Source organism: Poeciliopsis prolifica, unplaced genomic scaffold (assembly GCF_027474105.1).
Source record: "Poeciliopsis prolifica strain line A6 unplaced genomic scaffold, Auburn_PproV2 SCAFFOLD014, whole genome shotgun sequence".
NCBI classification, from domain to species: domain Eukaryota; kingdom Metazoa; phylum Chordata; class Actinopteri; order Cyprinodontiformes; family Poeciliidae; genus Poeciliopsis; species Poeciliopsis prolifica.
The window spans coordinates 12528289-12544412 of record NW_026562389.1 but is presented as its reverse complement, the minus strand read 5'-3'; the positions used below and the strand labels follow the sequence as shown (position 1 = coordinate 12544412).

Sequence of the window (16124 nt, the reverse complement as noted above, 5' to 3'; positions counted from 1 at the left end):
AGCAATGGAGAGATTGGACAACCTTGCTTTATACCTTTGTTGATGCTAAATCTGTGTGAGGTACCATGTGGAAGACACACTGAACTGTTGGTATCTTTGTAAAATGTCCTAATTACGTTAATAAATTTATCACCAAATCCAAACAAAGCTAAAGCTTTGAACATAAATTCATGTTCTATCATATCAAAGGCTTTATAAAAGTCTAAAATAATACAAAGCCTTCATTTTCTACTAAGTGATTATAGTCAATTAAGTCCAAAATAAGACGAATGTTATTATGTATAGAGCGCCCTTTTATAAAACCAGATTGAGTGTCAGAAATAATTTGGGATATGCCTGATTTTAATCTGTTGGCAAAAATGTGTGTCAGAAGCTTGTAATCATTATTTAATAATGTTATCGGCCTTAAATGATCAAGGATAGTTGGATCTTTCCCGGGTTTAGGAATGAGTGTGATGACACCTTGTTTCATAGTGTGAGTTAAACAATTATTTTCTAATAGTTCTGTAATCATTCCAAACACAAGTGTTCTGATTTGGACCCAAAAGTGTTTATAAAAGTTACTTGTCAAGCCGTCGCAGCCTGGAGCTTTGTCCTGGGATAAAGCGCCCAAGGCTTTATCCAATTCCTCTATAGTGATATCTGCCTCACATATTTGCTTATAATTGTCATCAATTTTAGGAATCAAATGTCGAACAGAGTTAAAGAATATTTCTGTCATTGAGTTATTATATTCAGAAGAATATAAATTGCTATAGAAGCTAAAAATTTCCTTGGATATTAATTTTGAGTCAGTGCATGGTTTATTATTAATTTGCAAGCAATTCACTGCATTTCTCTCCTGTCTTATTTTTTCTAATCTACAGAAATATGCAGTACTTTTTTCACCATCCTCAATCCACTTCGCTCGGGACCTTAAATAAGCTCCTTTGGCTTTTTTAGTATAAAAATCATCTAATTCAGTCTGCAGAATTTTTTTTGCGCTGTTTGTCCTCATTATTAAAAAACGGTTTAGAACAGATGTGACTAAGTTCTTGAATGATTTTTAATTCCTTTTCCTTATTTTGGATAGCTATCAATTTGCTGTGTTTAATTGAGATTTCACGGACTTTAAATTAAAGGAATTCCATTTCTTTGTATAAGAACTCAGATTTGTATCATTGCAAATTAAATTGAGAAGCTCCAGGATTTTATTATTAAATTTTTCATTGTTAAGGAGGGTTGAGTTGAACTTCCAGTAACCTTTGTTGTGGGATGTTTTCAGTTGAGTTGTGATACTGAGTTGTATTACACAGTGATCAGACAAAGGTGCAGGTGAAATTCTAGCATTTACACTATTTTGCATCAGACTGTCTGAAATTAGCCAGAAATCAATACGTGATTTAGCTGAGCCATCAGGTCTGAACCAGGAGAAAGACTGACTGCTCTGATTTGCTTCTCTCCAAGGATCCACCAAATTCAGAGATAAACAAAAATTTTGTAAAACCACATTTATATGATGAGATTGGAATTTAGAGGGAGATCTATCAAGCCATTCATTGTACACCATATTAAAATCTCCACCAATATGAGATTGTTCGTGGGATATTTCTGAGATAGTTCTTTTAGTTGACTAGTTAGTTCAGACAATAAGGATTTGTTCTGAGCAACACTGTTGTAACCATAGACGTTACAGAGAATCAGAAAACTAGTTTCCATTTTGAGTACACACATAATCCAGTGGCCCTGTTTGTCTTTCCTATGAGTTTCTAGTTTTATCTGAAAATTTTGAAATAGTAAAGCAACACCAGCAGATTTATTAGTACCATGAGATAAAATTATTTTTTTCCCATTGATTTGACCAGAAGTTCTCATCTGCCTTAATAGAGTGAGTTTCTTGTAAAAATATGCAGTTAGCATTTGTATTTTTGCAAAAAAGAAATATTGATTTTCTTTTAATACCATCTCTCAGACCCCTAACATTTAAAGACACACAATTAAAATTAGAAAAGGACACAACCATGACAGAAAAACACCAGAAAAAACAGGAAGGAAAGTGAACCTCTAGTGTTGAAGAAAGGGTGAGAACTGAGCACTAACTCCCTTTAACTGAATTTAAAACAGAGTAACTGACCTCTAACCAGGAAACAGGATTAGAACATATTTATCAAAAAGATTGATCACTCCTTTGAATGATCAGCTAAACCTTATTAGATAGCTATATGTATTATTTTACCAATTTAAACAAAGGAAATTATAGAAATAAGAGAAAACAACGTTGTTTTTCTTTTAAGCATAAGCTAGCATCTAGTGTTCTTGTGCAACAGTGTGTGATTACTAGACACCACCGTTGGATCTCCATCAGTCAGGGAAAACCCGAGCTCCGCTGATGTAGCCAATGTGTCCTCGGTAGTAGACATTTTTCCCTTCATTTCTGGCTTGCTCCATTTTGGGCCAAACTGCAGCTCTTGCCTCCCGATCCTGTTTGCAGAAATCTTGCTTGAAGTGGATCCCCAGCTCCTTGCACGTCTTGGACTCTTTGGTGAGTTTCCAGAAGACATCACGAAGGTGTCGCATGCTGAACTGAATGAGTATTTGGCGATGTCTTCCGTCTTCCTTTTCCCCAGCCGATGCGCGATGTCCACTGCATTGTCAATGGACGAGGCCCAGTGTGGTGCAATCTTGGCTAAGATGTCGATGACTTCCTTGCGGGTATCTTCGTTATTCTTTTCTTTGAAGCCCTGAATTTTTAGGTTCCAACGGCGTTTATAGCGCTCTAGTTCCAGCAATCTTTCCTTCATCTCCGCATTTTCTTTGATTAGTGAAGGAACCATTTTTTCCAGACCACATAGTGTCGCTTTGCAGTCTTTTATATCAGCTGCATTCATTTCGGCTAGCTTAGAGATGTTAGCAACCATTAGCATGTTGTCACGTAGCTGCACGCCGAAGTTATCAATCTTGTCCGTTAGCTTATTAATGGCTTCCACAACCGAGTTGTTAATGTCCTCATTTTGGGACACAATTACCTTGCTGGGTGGTGTTGATGTCTTCCCAGGCGTTGGAGGAGATTTCCTTTTGCTTGTTGGGAGTGAAGTATCCATACTATACTCGTGGTCAGCAGTCGCAGAGCACGTTTTGGGGGAGACCGCTAGCTTGGTGTCCGCTTTGTCTCGTTTCATATCTTTTGTAAAGTTAAATATGGTACAGAAAAATAAACTGAAGAAATATGATGTATAGGCAGGTTAAGTAGTCTTCGGAACTCAAAATGAGAGGTCTTAGCTAACACGTCGGGATTAGTGCATTAGAGCTTAAAGTAAGCTGTCTGCCCGGTTCGCCATCTTTCCGGAAGTCGCGGAAGCTAATAGTCGTTAGCTTACATTCACAAGGCCAAAATTATCATTTTAAACGGCAAAAACGTAGAAGTATATTTTTTACGAGTGTATGGTCCTACAAAATATGTTTTGTAAGAATTACCATTATAATAATATCATAATGGTGTAAGTGCTACTAGCTACCAGCTAACATGTTGTGTAAAACTGTTGCAAAATGGACATATTCAGCTGCTTTTCATTATGTGTAATTAGTAGAAATAGTCAAATCACTCACTCTGTCAGTGTAATAGTGCTGGACAAAATATTTAGTAAGTTGGACACTTACCGTGTAGAACAGGAGATGAAGACAATGGAGCCGTGTTCAGATTGAAATCAAACTGAAGCTGAGGGTTCAGTTTATTTATCTCCCAGCAATCAACTCTGCGAAATAACTAATAACATCATTTAAATTGCTAAATGTTAAAAATACACTTACTGAGTTAAAATTAACTCTGACACGTTTAACCCTGAAATTTTAACACTCCAGTTTTTGCTGTGATGATGCCTTTTATATTTTGTGAACATGATATTACCAAACCTCCGGTAAAAAGCAGGTTGTTTGTTGGAACAGCGGTTCATTCATGAAGCCCAACAGAGACTAAGGAATCTGAACAGGTTTGAATTATTGCCTGATATGATTCTCCGGTTTCAGTTTAAAGGTTCATAAAGACGATGTGAGGAAGAGGAGGGAGAGACGATTCGCTGCACTGATGAAGGTCTGAAGCTCCTTGGCTGCAAAACATGAATAAAAGACTTTATATATACACGCGTGTGCATGTAAATATGTGTACTATATATTATTCAGTAGTCATCGTTATTTAGGCATATTTGTTTCTCTATCATTGTGTTATTTTGTGTTTGTTTATTTCCATAAAAGTTGTTTTTCTTTGTTTTTGCTACTCACCATTCAGCCACCAGATGGTGCCAGACTCGCCCTCCTGCAGAATCCTGCACACCTGAAGCAGCGGTACCTGAGCCTCCTGGAGCTGGACTCTGTCCTCGTTAGCTGTCTTCAGGTGTTTCCCTCCAGACGTCCTGCGTCCTGCTTGTGTCGATCCAATCTGGTTTCTGATCGAGATCTTCCTCGTGACAAACCCACTGGCTGCCAGAGTTTCCAGACTCATGTCTGGTTCCTCCACTGGTTCCTCTGTCTCCGACCTGTGCTGGACCACCTGGACCCACAGAGAGACAAAGACCCTGGACATTTCAGTCAACCTGCCCAGAACTACAAATCTCATCTCCACAAGTAAGACCTCCATCTAACCTGGTACCACTCCCGTCTCCGACGGCTTTGAACTCACCATTTCCTGATCTGCCTCTCATCGTGAACCGGAACCGGTCCCCCCCCCCCCCTCCCCGGACCGGAACCGGTCCCCTCCCCCCGCCCCCCGGACCGGAACCGGTCCCCTCCCTCCCCCGGACCGGAACCTCATCTCATCATTTATTGTGCTTTCAATAAATTACTTACTGTTTACAACTTTCCTGTGTTGTTCTGCATGTGGGGTAAAAAACTGGAACCCATCATGACAATAAATATGTTTTGATATTACTAAATATGTTAACTTATGACTCCTGGTATGTTTTGTAAAATGCTCATCGTGCATCAATACCAAACTATTCTATAAATATGCTGAACGACGCATCAGTCAACTAAAATACTTTAAAAATCATATCCATTTGAAACATGATGCCTCTTTGAAAAAGGTTTTCAGCAAAACCTCCTGAAAGTCTGTTTAGTATTTAGCGGGTTATGATGGACATTCAGGCTGAATGGAGGCTTGACCTCTCCAAGATGGCCGCCCTGAATCTCGTTAGCGGTAGGACGCTTTTACTGCAGAGATTCATAAAGGAACGGTGACGTCATTCAGAAAACATCCAACCATTTCACAATGTTTCACCTCATTAAATATTCTATATTGCAGTTTTAATTCGTTCATCAGGTCAAAGTTAAAATATGGATTTATTGATCTGACTGGAATCAGCCTCTGCATCATTGGTTCTGGTTCTGCTGAGTCGATCCAGACCTGGCCGGTCTGAAGCATAAGCGACGTCTGTCAATGTGGAACAGACCCGGAAGTGACGTCATTCCCGCGATTCCAGTGGCCTGGAGTTTCAGGAACAATGTCTTTTTCAAATCCTCTGTTCTGGAGGAGAATGTCAGGAGCCTGGAATGTCCTGGAGAACCTAGGGAACCTGGAATGTCCTGGAGATCCTAGGGAACTTGGAATCTCCTGGAGAACCTTGGGAGCCTGCAGCGGAGCCGCTGGACCATTCAGCTGCTGAGAGTCAGACCGGAACACGGACAGAAACTCCTTCAAAGTAAAAGCTGCTGGCTGTTTGCTGGTCTTCTGTCCAGGAACTGGGTGAGGGTGTGTTTCATTTCTTCACCTGTGTGTCTGACTGCAGCGGAACGGGACAGCTGAGAAGATTCTGGACCGGAACATTTTAATACTGATTAAAATGTTTAAAGCGTTATTACATCATTATTTTAAATGGTTAAATTATGAAAATAAATATTTTTAGTCTTTTTTTCCTTGTCTCTCTGCATGTCGGGATGAAAACCGCGCAGCTCTGTTTTATTTTGAAGGGTCAGACCGGAAGCAGTGAGTTGCATTCTGTCAGACCTGACTGGACTGTCCGCTGCGGTCCGGCTGATTCGAACAGGTTCCAGGTTTTTTGGTTTTGGACCTGTTTTTATCTCCTGGTTCTGTTGGTTCTGTTTCGGACTTTTCCGAACTTATTTTGTGTTTTCTGGAATTTCGGGTCAGTTTTCCCATTTTTCCCTGTTCGGTTCGGTATTTCCTGCTGGAACTGACTGGAATGTAATTGTGAGTTCTGAAGAGAAGAACCTCAGTCAGAACCAGTACCGGCTCTGAGCGGACCTGAAATGCCGGTTCTGCTGGTCCTGGTTCTGATTCTGGACCCGCTCTCCTGCCGGGGCGCTCCTCCGGTCCGGTCCTCCATCCCTGACCCGGTTCTGTATTTGGACCTGCTGGAGGAGCCGGGAGGGGGCAACGGAACCGGGCTCGGGCCCTGCGGACCGTGCGACCCGGAGCTGTGCCCGGAGCTCCGCGGCTGCCCGGCCGGCCTGGTTCCGGACCGCTGCGGCTGCTGCGCGGAGTGCGGGAACCTGGAGGGCCAGGCCTGCGACCCGGGGGCCCGGGCCCGGTTCTACGGGCTCTGCGGAACCGGGCTGCGGTGCCAGGCGGACCGAGTCGCAGGACAAGGAGGAGATGATGAAGAGGAGGAGGAGGAGGTGTGTGTGTGCGAGCAGCAGGGGGCGCTGTGCGGCAGCGACGGAACCACATACCTGAACCTGTGTCGGTTCAGAGAGGCCGCCTTCTCCGACCCAGAGCTTCGAACCGCGGGGACGGGTCCCTGCAGGACAGGTAGACCCGCCCGGCGGAGGGATACCAGAGAAAGTAGTTCCGACACTTTAGACCGAACCTTGAAGGAAATCCTGGAAAATTCAGAATTATTGGCAAACATTGAAAATATTGAGAGATTACCAACCAGACCGAAACCACAACCTGACTAACTAATTACCAGTTAACTATCACTTAATTACCAATTAACTATCGCTTAATTACCAGTTAACTATCACTTAATTACCAATTAACTATCGCTTAATTACCAGTTAACTATCACTTAATTACCAGTTAACTATCACTTAATTACCAATTAACTATCGCTTAATTACCAATTAACTATCGCTTAATTACCAGTTAACTATCGCTTAATTACCAGTTAACTATCGCTTAATTACCAGTTAACTATCACTTAATTACCAATTAACTATCGCTTAATTACCAGTTAACTATCACTTAATTACCAATTAACTATTGCTTAATTACCAGTTAACTATCACTTAATTACCAGTTAACTATCGCTTAATTACCAGTTAACTATAACTTAATTACCAGTTAACTATCGCTTAATTACCAATTAACTATCGCTTAATTACCAGTTAACTATCACTTAATTACCAGTTAACTATCGCTTAATTACCAGTTAACTATCACTTAATTACCAGTTAACTATCACTTAATTACCAATTAACTATCGCTTAATTACCAGTTAACTATCACTTAATTACCAGTTAACTATCACTTAATTACCAATTAACTATCGCTTAATTACCAGTTAACTATCACTTAATTACCAATTAACTATTGCTTAATTACCAGTTAACTATCACTTAATTACCAGTTAACTAACGCTTAATTACCAGTTAACTATAACTTAATTACCAGTTAACTATCGCTTAATTACCAATTAACTATCGCTTAATTACCAGTTAACTATCACTTAATTACCAGTTAACTATCACTTAATTACCAATTAACTATCGCTTATTTACCAGTTAACTATCACTTAATTACCAATTAACTATCGCTTAATTACCAGTTAACTATCGCTTAATTACCAATTAACTATAACTTAATTACCAGTTAACTATCGCTTAATTACCAGTTAACTATCACTTAATTACCAGTTAACTATCGCTTAATTACCAGTTAACTATCACTTAATTACCAATTAACTATCGCTTAATTACCAGTTAACTATCGCTTAATTACCAATTAACTATAACTTAATTACCAGTTAACTATCGCTTAATTACCAGTTAACCATCACTTAATTACCAATTAACTATCGCTTAATTACCAGTTAACTATCGCTTAATTACCAGTTAACTATCGCTTAATTACCAGTTAACTATCACTTAATTACCAATTAACTATCGCTTAATTACCAGTTAACTATCACCTAATTACCAGTTAACTATCACTTAATTATCAGTTAACTATCACTTAATTACCAATTAACTATCGCTTAATTACCAGTTAACTATCACTTAATTACCAGTTAACTATCACTTAATTACCAGTTAACTATCGCTTAATTACCAGTTAACTATCACTTAATTACCAATTAACTATCGCTTAATTACCAGTTAACTATCACTTAATTACCAGTTAACTATCACTTAATTACCAGTTAACTATCACTTAATTACCAGTTAACTATCGCTTAATTACCAGTTAACTATCACTTAATTACCAGTTAACTATCACTTAATTACCAGTTAACTATCACTTAATTACCAGTTAGGTACCAGCTAACTGTGCGACGGGATGGATTTGGCCCCTAGACCTTCAGTTTGACAGATGTGATCCAGTTTGAAGTTTAACGGCAGTTTTGTTTTCATGACAGACTTTTATTTTGAAAACCCTGTGCCCCTCAGCCCCGGTCATCAAGGTGGGCCCCCAGGACCAGCTGAACGGCAGCGGCAGCATCATGCTGTTCCTGTGCGAGGTGTTTGCGTTCCCCATGGCGCTGGTGGAGTGGAGGAAGGACGGGCGGGACGTCGTCCTGCCTGGAGACGACCCCCACATCTCTGTCCAGGTAGGCCCCGCCCCGTCTGAGAGCCGCAGCGTCCCGTTCCCTTGGACACCGGCCGTCCTCTGTCCCCAGACCAGGGGCGGGCCTCTGAGGTTCGAGCTCTCCAGTTGGCTGCAGATCGAGGGGGCGGAGCCTGGAGACTCTGGAACCTATCGCTGCATTGCTCGCAACGAGCTTGGATCGGTCTCCGCCTCGGCTGTACTGGGAGTACTGGGAGCAGGTGAGACACAACTGGGAGGGGGGGAGCTTATACTGTCCAACCTGTCCTTCCTGTCTGTGCGTCCAGAGGAGCCGTCATCTGGAAGGAAGCAGCTGCTGGATGACCTCTGACCCCTTGGTGATGATGTCGCTTCCTGTCACCAGACCCAGTCAAGGCACAATCACAGACTTTTATTTTGGTAGGGCGACAGGATTTAGATATGAGGGGCTTATGGTGGAATTCAGTTTTTCAAAATAAAAGACCTAGCAGCTATTTGGGCCGACTTCCTGTTGAATTTGAATCTGCTTCCTGTAAAATCTGATAATAAACCAGAATATTAAATTTTTTGTGTTGATCTTTGACCTTTTCCTCAATAAGCAATTTTTCCAACAGCTGGAAACCAAGGTAACCATCTTCATCCTCCTCTCTCAGTTCAGGCAGGAATCCATTAGACTGGATTAACCCTTTACTGGTTCCACTGGGAGGAGCTGAGACAGAACCCACAAGTAGTGTTCACTAACTAGTTCTGACCCAGTTCTGGAGGCTTGGCTGTAGAACCAGGATCTGGCTCCAGTCTGTCGGCTTTCATCTGAGGATCTTAACTCTGAGGTCGTCCTCCACTCAATCATCTGGTTCTGATCCGGACGGCCTCCACACACACACACACACACACACACACACACACACACACACACACACACACACACACACACACACACCACACACACACACACACGCGCACACACACACACACACACACACACACAGAGCCTGGTGTGTGTTAGAGCCAGCTGTTCTGCAGCTGAGGAAGAGGAGGAGGAAGTCCAGCTCACTGATCTCGATCCTGACTGCTGGCTTCTTTCTGGTGACTCTGCCAACGGTGACCTTTGACTCTGATTCTGATCAGGACCTTCATGGACAGAATCCGCTGAGGCGTTGAGGGATCCCTTAGCATCTGCTCTTGGTTTATAATATAAAATTATGACATTTCAAGTGTTCCTTAACTCCTGATTGTTTTGTTTCACTTTGTCTCATCATCAAGATGGCCATCTTAAATAAAATATTTATATAAACAGACCGCTATACGTTTTATGGGTCATTTTAATCAACCTTTATCCCGGAAAGGTCCTTTTCATGAGTCGGAAGCAGAAGTTCTGCAACAGAAGTCTGGCTGCAGTGTTCCTCCCCGCCGGCAGGTGGCGACAGAGCCGTTCCCGGAGAACCGGATGCTTCTCGTTAGCAGAGTTAGCCTGGAGGTCGGAGGTGAGTTCAGTGAAATGATGAAAGAAATGCTAAAGTTTTGAGTCACATTGATGACGCTGCGGTCACGAATCAAGCAAGAGAATAAAACCATCCGTCTGAGTTTGTTCGAATAAGTGTTTTTATCCTGTTTTTTGTTTGTTTGTTTTTTAGCTCCGGTAGCTTTCAGGTCTCTGTTTAAAATCCAACCATTTTAGATTTATTTGCTTTTTAACTGGTTGTTTCTGTAGGTATTGTGATGCTTATTGGTTGGTAGTAAGTATTAATTTGTTCCCGGTAATTCGGCCTGACTGTGAGGACAAATACATGTTTCTAACTTTCTATATAGTTGAAGAAATACTTTGAGAACTGATTGAGAACAAATCCAGGATTTTCTGTAGTGGTTGGTTTAAACCCATAAATCTGTCCAATCAGTTTATTTATAGTTGAAATGTAATGAATGAGTCTGCTGCAAGCTGATGGTTTAATGAGAATAAAAGTCTTTATTCCTTTGAGGAGCAGAGGTCAGAGGTCATCATGGTCAGACAAACCAGGAGGACGGACAGGTGAGAGAATCTGGATCTGCTCCATCAGGTTACTCCTGTTTGAACTCTGACCTCTGTCTATTCTGCCCTCCTCCAGGTGTTTCCTTCCTGCAGCGGGAGGTGGCGTAGCGAAGGTTCGATTCCCTGCTGGTCCTCCAGCTCAGCAGGTGTGTAAATCAAACTCACTCTCCTCCTGCTGATCCACCTCACCTCCTGAACCTGCGGCTCCTGCTCTGCAGGCACCAAGAAGCTGCAACGCCCAGCCCAAAGGCAGTCCCGCCGCCGCGAGGGAGAAGCGAGCAGCCTATGGGAGGAGCCAGGGAGGTCAGGGGTCGGATGGAGGTTCAGGAGATGTTCAGATGAAAAGAATGCGACAAAATGGGTCAGTTTGGTTCCGGATGAGGCATGAAGAGGGAAGAGCTCGTCATTCTGAACCTTCAGCTGTTGATGGTTTCTTCACAGTTTGGACTGTAAAATTTCTTCCAACAGTCAGAATCAAAGTTTTGTTTCCTGCAGAACTGAAGCGACTGCAGCTCTGGCCAATAGGAACAAAGCCCCTGGGTCATGTGACCCAGCAGGAGGTGAGTGACTGCAGCGTCGCTGCAGCAATGAATCATTGGATTCACTGCTGCTGTTTCTGTTCTTCAGGTGGTTCTGGTTCTGAGCAGCAGGGGTCAGCAGAGGACAGCCGAGCAGCTCAGGTAGGATGTAAGATCCTTTAGGCTCCTCGGACTGTTAGCGTGTTAGTGACGTGTTGTTAGCGTGTTAGTGACGTGTTGTTAGCGTGTTAGTGACGTGTTGTTAGCGTGTTAGTGACGTGTTGTTAGCGTGTTAGTGACGTGTTTTTTACATGTTGCAGCTGCAGAGCGTGGCCTCCCTGAGGGTCACCATCCAGCAGAGCAGCAACAGCCGAGAGTTCGGTCCGGCTGACAGGAACTCCACTGGCCTCCACTGTCATGTCTGCAGCCTCACCTGTCGCTCCCTGCAGGTGAGAAACACACCTGTCCTTCCTCCACGCTGCTTCTTCAAAATAAAGGAGCTGTGAAGAAAAACCCAGAATGCTGTTTATAGTGGAAGCCATGTTGGCTTCATGCTTTAAGGTGTCGGCCATATTGGTAGAGGCCAGTTCATGCAACATATGATTTTTAGAAAACTGAGGTTTTCTAAATGGCAATGAACATAAAAGTAAGTTGGACAATAACAAATGTTCATTTCAGTTCTATTAATCGCAATCATTGAGATGAATGTTAAGATGTATCAGTTTATTACTGAACTACAAAATTAGAAACATCTTGTCATTCTCTGTACAATGAGCCAGTTGAGCTAAATGTTTGCAGAACCTGTGTGTGTGGTCCAGGTGTTTCAGGAGCACATGTCAGGGCAAGAACACCTGAGGAAGCTGCAGGACATCACACAGAGCATCCAGCTGAACGCCAGCCCCCTGCTGGACAGGTGCGGTCTTGCAGGGTTTACTGAGGCTTTAAATGTCCAAAACCTGCAGTAACAGTATATGTATGTAGGGGGCGCCAGACACGGGGACAGCGCTGGTGTGACATCTGCCAGGTCCACTTCAGTGGTGACATCATCGTCCACAGACGGACGGAGCAACACAAGGTGAGAGCAGGAAGTCTGAGAGCGAGCTGCAGGAAGGAGGCTCAACTCACCGGTGTGTGTGTGTGTGTGTGTGTGTGTGTGTGTGTGTGTGTGTGTGTGTTATCCAGGTGTGTAAGCAGCAGGGGCGGCCCTTCTGTGCGGTCTGTCAGAGACACTTCAGGACGCCCAGGAAGTTTGTGGAACACATAAAGTCTGTGGAGCATAAGGAGCAGGTGAGCAGGGGGCAGCAGGTGAGCAGGGGGCAGCAGGTGAGCAGGGGGCAGCAGACCGCCGGAGCTGCTGATGTCATCACTTGTGCTCCAGCTGATGCAGGTGCAGCTGGGGGACGAGGAGGACGAGGAGCTCATCACTGTGGACGCTGTAGGCTGCTTCAAGGAAGAGGAGGAGGAAGTAGAGGTGGTAGATGAGGATGAACAGACGACACCATGTGAGGTTCAGAGGTCAGAGGTCAGTGCTGCTTCAGCCTGTGGCTCTAAAACCTGGAACAGATTTTGGTCCGACACAGATTCTTGTCCCCTACAGACTGTTGATGCCAAAGAGTCGGAGGAAGAAGACGAGTTTGATCCCCAGCTGACTTATGGTAAATCGGCGCAGCGGCGGCGCCCCCCGGTGGCGCCCCTGGTGGCAGCGCGGCGCCCAGCCCAGCCTGTTTTCTCTGTATGTGATGAACCCAAACAGAACCGGGTCTAATCTCTGAGCAGGAAGCAGCTTCGTGGTTCCGGTTCGCGGCTTCGTCTGTCGACTCTGCAACAAATTCTTCTACAGAGAGACGGCAGCGAGACACACACACTGCAGGACGCACACACACTTCCTCAACCTGCAGGTAACACACACACCCTTCCTGACCAGCAGTGACCCAGACTGGTGATGTTTCGCCTCCACAATGGTGTCTGTCAGCGGTTCTGGTTCTGTCCGGAACCGGGTTGGTGCTGACCTTTGACCTGGGTTCCAGCTGTGATGGAGCCTCCGTGGCTCCGTGCGGGTCGGACAGGTCCAACAGCCAAACTCCAAACCGTAAACAGGCTGAATTTTTGATGCGTTTGGTTTCACCAAAACCCAGAACAGAAATGTTAACCTGGGTCCAGCCTGGTGTCAGATTAAAGGTTCTGGAACCGGCTGCTGGGTCCAGTCTGGCGGTTCTGGACCCAGTAAGGCAAACAGTGAGCACCAAGCAGAGGAAGTGGCCTAGTCAAAGATGGATGAACACAGAGACACTGCTGGAGAACGAAAGAAGGCCAGAAGTAGCCATGCTAGTGCTAAAGCTAATGCTAAGTCATCCTGCATGTTCTCCTGTTTTCCAGTGTTAGCATTTCAGCGTTTAGCTTCACGTTTCATAGAAGGTACACCTGCTCTGTTTAACACCTGGAGTAGGCGGGGCTTCTCTCTCTCTCTGAGGTTCTGCTGAGGCCCGTTTGGGTCAGACTGGACCAGTCACATTTGATGTTTGTTTGTTCCAGAACCACAGAGCTCAGACACGGAGGACAGAGGAGGATGAAGACAGGTCTGCCCTGACCTCATAATTCCATTTCCCAGAATGCATCAGGGAATCGTGGCGATGTCATGATGTTCTGAAAACTCGTGGTCGCCACCTGGTGGCCACTCCAGGCACAACAGCTGTGTCCCTTAAAGGAACAGAGCGCTGACTGAACACTGGGCAGGAATGGAGCTCCATAGCTTCAGTTTATACAGCAGCAACATCAGCAGGTCAGAGGTCAGAAGAGAGGCCAGCAGCTGCTTCTACTGGTTCTACTGGTTTTCCTTATATCCCACTAAGAGGAGACTGGTTTTCAGACCTGGTTCTGGTCCGTCTGAAGGACCAGAACCTGATTGCTTCGGATCCTTTAAAACAGGGGTGGGCGGTCCGGGTCCTCGAGGGTCAGTGACCTGCAACTCTTAGACGTCTCCCTGGTCCAACAGCTGAATCACCTCCTCAGTGCAGTCCGGTTCTCCTGCATGACCTCATCATTTGACTCAGGTGTGTTGAAGTCCAAACACATGTAAAGGTTGCAGGAAGTTTCCCAGCTCTGCTTTAGAATAATGATCAGAACTTATTGAGATCAAATTCAACATCTCCAGGAGTCAGTTTTACAATAGAAGCTGCTACCTTCAGGTGGGAGTTAGCATTACAGCACTAATTGATTTTCCATAAATTTCTAAGAAAATCAGCAGGAAGTGATGGACAAACTGATTTGATCAATAAAATAACATTTAAAGGTTTGTGCGTCCAGAGGGCCGCAGTGAGGAGCTACGGTGGTCCGGATTTGGCCCCCGGACCTTGAGTTCGACACTTGTTCTGGATAATAATTTTTGTTAATGTAACGGATAGTAAATTATTTAAAGTTGTAAATTATGTAACGTGAATTTTGTAAATAATTTGAAATGAATTTGCAGATTTATGTTTGTTCTGATGAATGCTGCTGGTTGTTTAGTTTAAAGGTGTTTTAACTTTGTAATGTTTGTTTTGTTTTGTACCTGGTGGGCTGCTGTAGCCAATAGGGGCAGGGCTTACAGAGGCCTTCAGGTGCATCATGGGAAAAAGACAGACGCCCAGCCTGGTTTGTCTGTTTGCGCCTTAAAGCTCATTTGTGTTTTAATGTTTGTGTTTTGTTGGCATAGTGATGATGATCCAGATAAAAAAGTCGCCTGTGTTACTGGATGAATGAATGAATGAATGATGTTAAAGTTCTTATTTTGAAATTAAAGATACATTTTGTGTGAAAAGTGAGCCTGGATTCTCTAAAGTTGTTTCAGTTTCATGATGATTTTATCTTAATATGAAACATTTAATATGATTCAGTCTGATTCCAGTGAATCAAATATGAACTTTAATGTCACTGTGAAGGAAATGATTCCAGATTGTTTCTGTTCGAACCTGCAGAGTCCTGGCTGGGATTCAAACCCACAACCTGCATCTAAACCAGGCTGTAAATGTTCACATTGAATGTAAATGTATTTACATTCAAGCAATCATGATGTCAGAAATGACTCCATGATGTTCAAAGTTTTCATGTTTCCGTTAAAAGGAGTCCAGTTCAACGTTCTTCAGCAGAACCGGGTTCCTGTCCCTTTAACTGGGAATATCTGCTCTGTTTGGTCACATTTAATAACCTCATTAATTACAGATTCATCTGCTCAGATTTACTGTCAAATCAGAAAATGGTAAAAATCAGGTTATTAAAACAAGAATATTTTGATGTTTTTCTCATTAACGGCATGCTAATTATCTCTCAAACATCTTGCAGATCAAATTTGTTCTTCAGTTGAACCAGGAGCCACAAACGGCCCGCGGACCGCACTTTGATCACCCGCGGCAGAACCGAGCCTGTTTTTCACCACAGGGGGCGCCCTGTGCGCAGCGAGCAGGAGGCCGCAGGAGGATCCGCGCCTCCAGGTGAGCTCCTCTCCGCGGGAAACCCGCTGCCTCAGCCGGCCTTCAGCGCGGAGAGCCGGTCCGGATGAACCCGCTCAGGAAGTTCAGAACCGCGGTCCAGATCCGAGTTCGGTTCCGTTTCAAGCCGTCGACTGAATCTGGAAGGACTTCATGATGTAAAAGTTAGAAATGATTCATTTTCAGATGGTAACTTAAAAATCTTCAATGAATTAATAAAAACTAAAAGCTGGAAGGAATTTGAGCCGGAAAAGGGGCGTGGCCTCCGAGGTGAGCCTGACGTTCCGCTCAACCGGAAGTCGTTTGAATGTAACATACTTCCGGTTACATTCAACCAGGTTCTGTCCGGTTCTGTCAATTCGTCCTTCTTTCTGTCTCCAAAC

At 43.8% G+C, this 16124-nt stretch overlaps 2 protein-coding genes and 1 long non-coding RNA gene across 4 annotated transcripts; all 3 read left to right on the top strand.

Annotated features, from left to right (window-relative positions):
• The first annotated feature begins 1836 nt into the window (after nt 1-1836).
• LOC129366035 (uncharacterized) lies at nt 1837-4645 on the top strand. The gene is made up of 3 exons (XR_008606578.1): nt 1837-2691; nt 4003-4066; nt 4262-4645. It is a non-coding gene; the product is annotated as an uncharacterized LOC129366035 (long non-coding RNA).
• A 1328-nt stretch (nt 4646-5973) lies between these two features.
• LOC129366032 (kazal-type serine protease inhibitor domain-containing protein 1-like) lies at nt 5974-9622 on the top strand. 2 transcript variants are annotated; one of them, XM_055039625.1, is made up of 3 exons: nt 5974-6739; nt 8599-8759; nt 8829-9622. In XM_055039625.1, exons 1-3 carry the CDS (start codon nt 6238-6240, stop codon nt 9084-9086), a joined length of 921 nt encoding a protein of 306 aa, XP_054895600.1. In that variant the 5' UTR covers nt 5974-6237; the 3' UTR covers nt 9087-9622. The 2 variants fall into 2 exon arrangements, with proteins under 2 accessions (XP_054895600.1, XP_054895599.1); XM_055039624.1 differs by having other exon boundaries at nt 8599-9622.
• Nucleotides 8909-15078, top strand: ciz1b (cdkn1a interacting zinc finger protein 1b). The gene is made up of 15 exons (XM_055039623.1): nt 8909-8976; nt 10081-10218; nt 10717-10760; nt 10837-10906; nt 10979-11121; nt 11256-11320; nt 11388-11440; nt 11599-11727; nt 12097-12191; nt 12260-12353; nt 12461-12583; nt 12657-12800; nt 12876-12933; nt 13055-13176; nt 13811-15078. Exons 2-15 carry the CDS (start codon nt 10090-10092, stop codon nt 13871-13873), a joined length of 1332 nt encoding a protein of 443 aa, XP_054895598.1. The 5' UTR covers nt 8909-8976; nt 10081-10089; the 3' UTR covers nt 13874-15078.
• Nucleotides 15079-16124: the final 1046 nt, after the last annotated feature.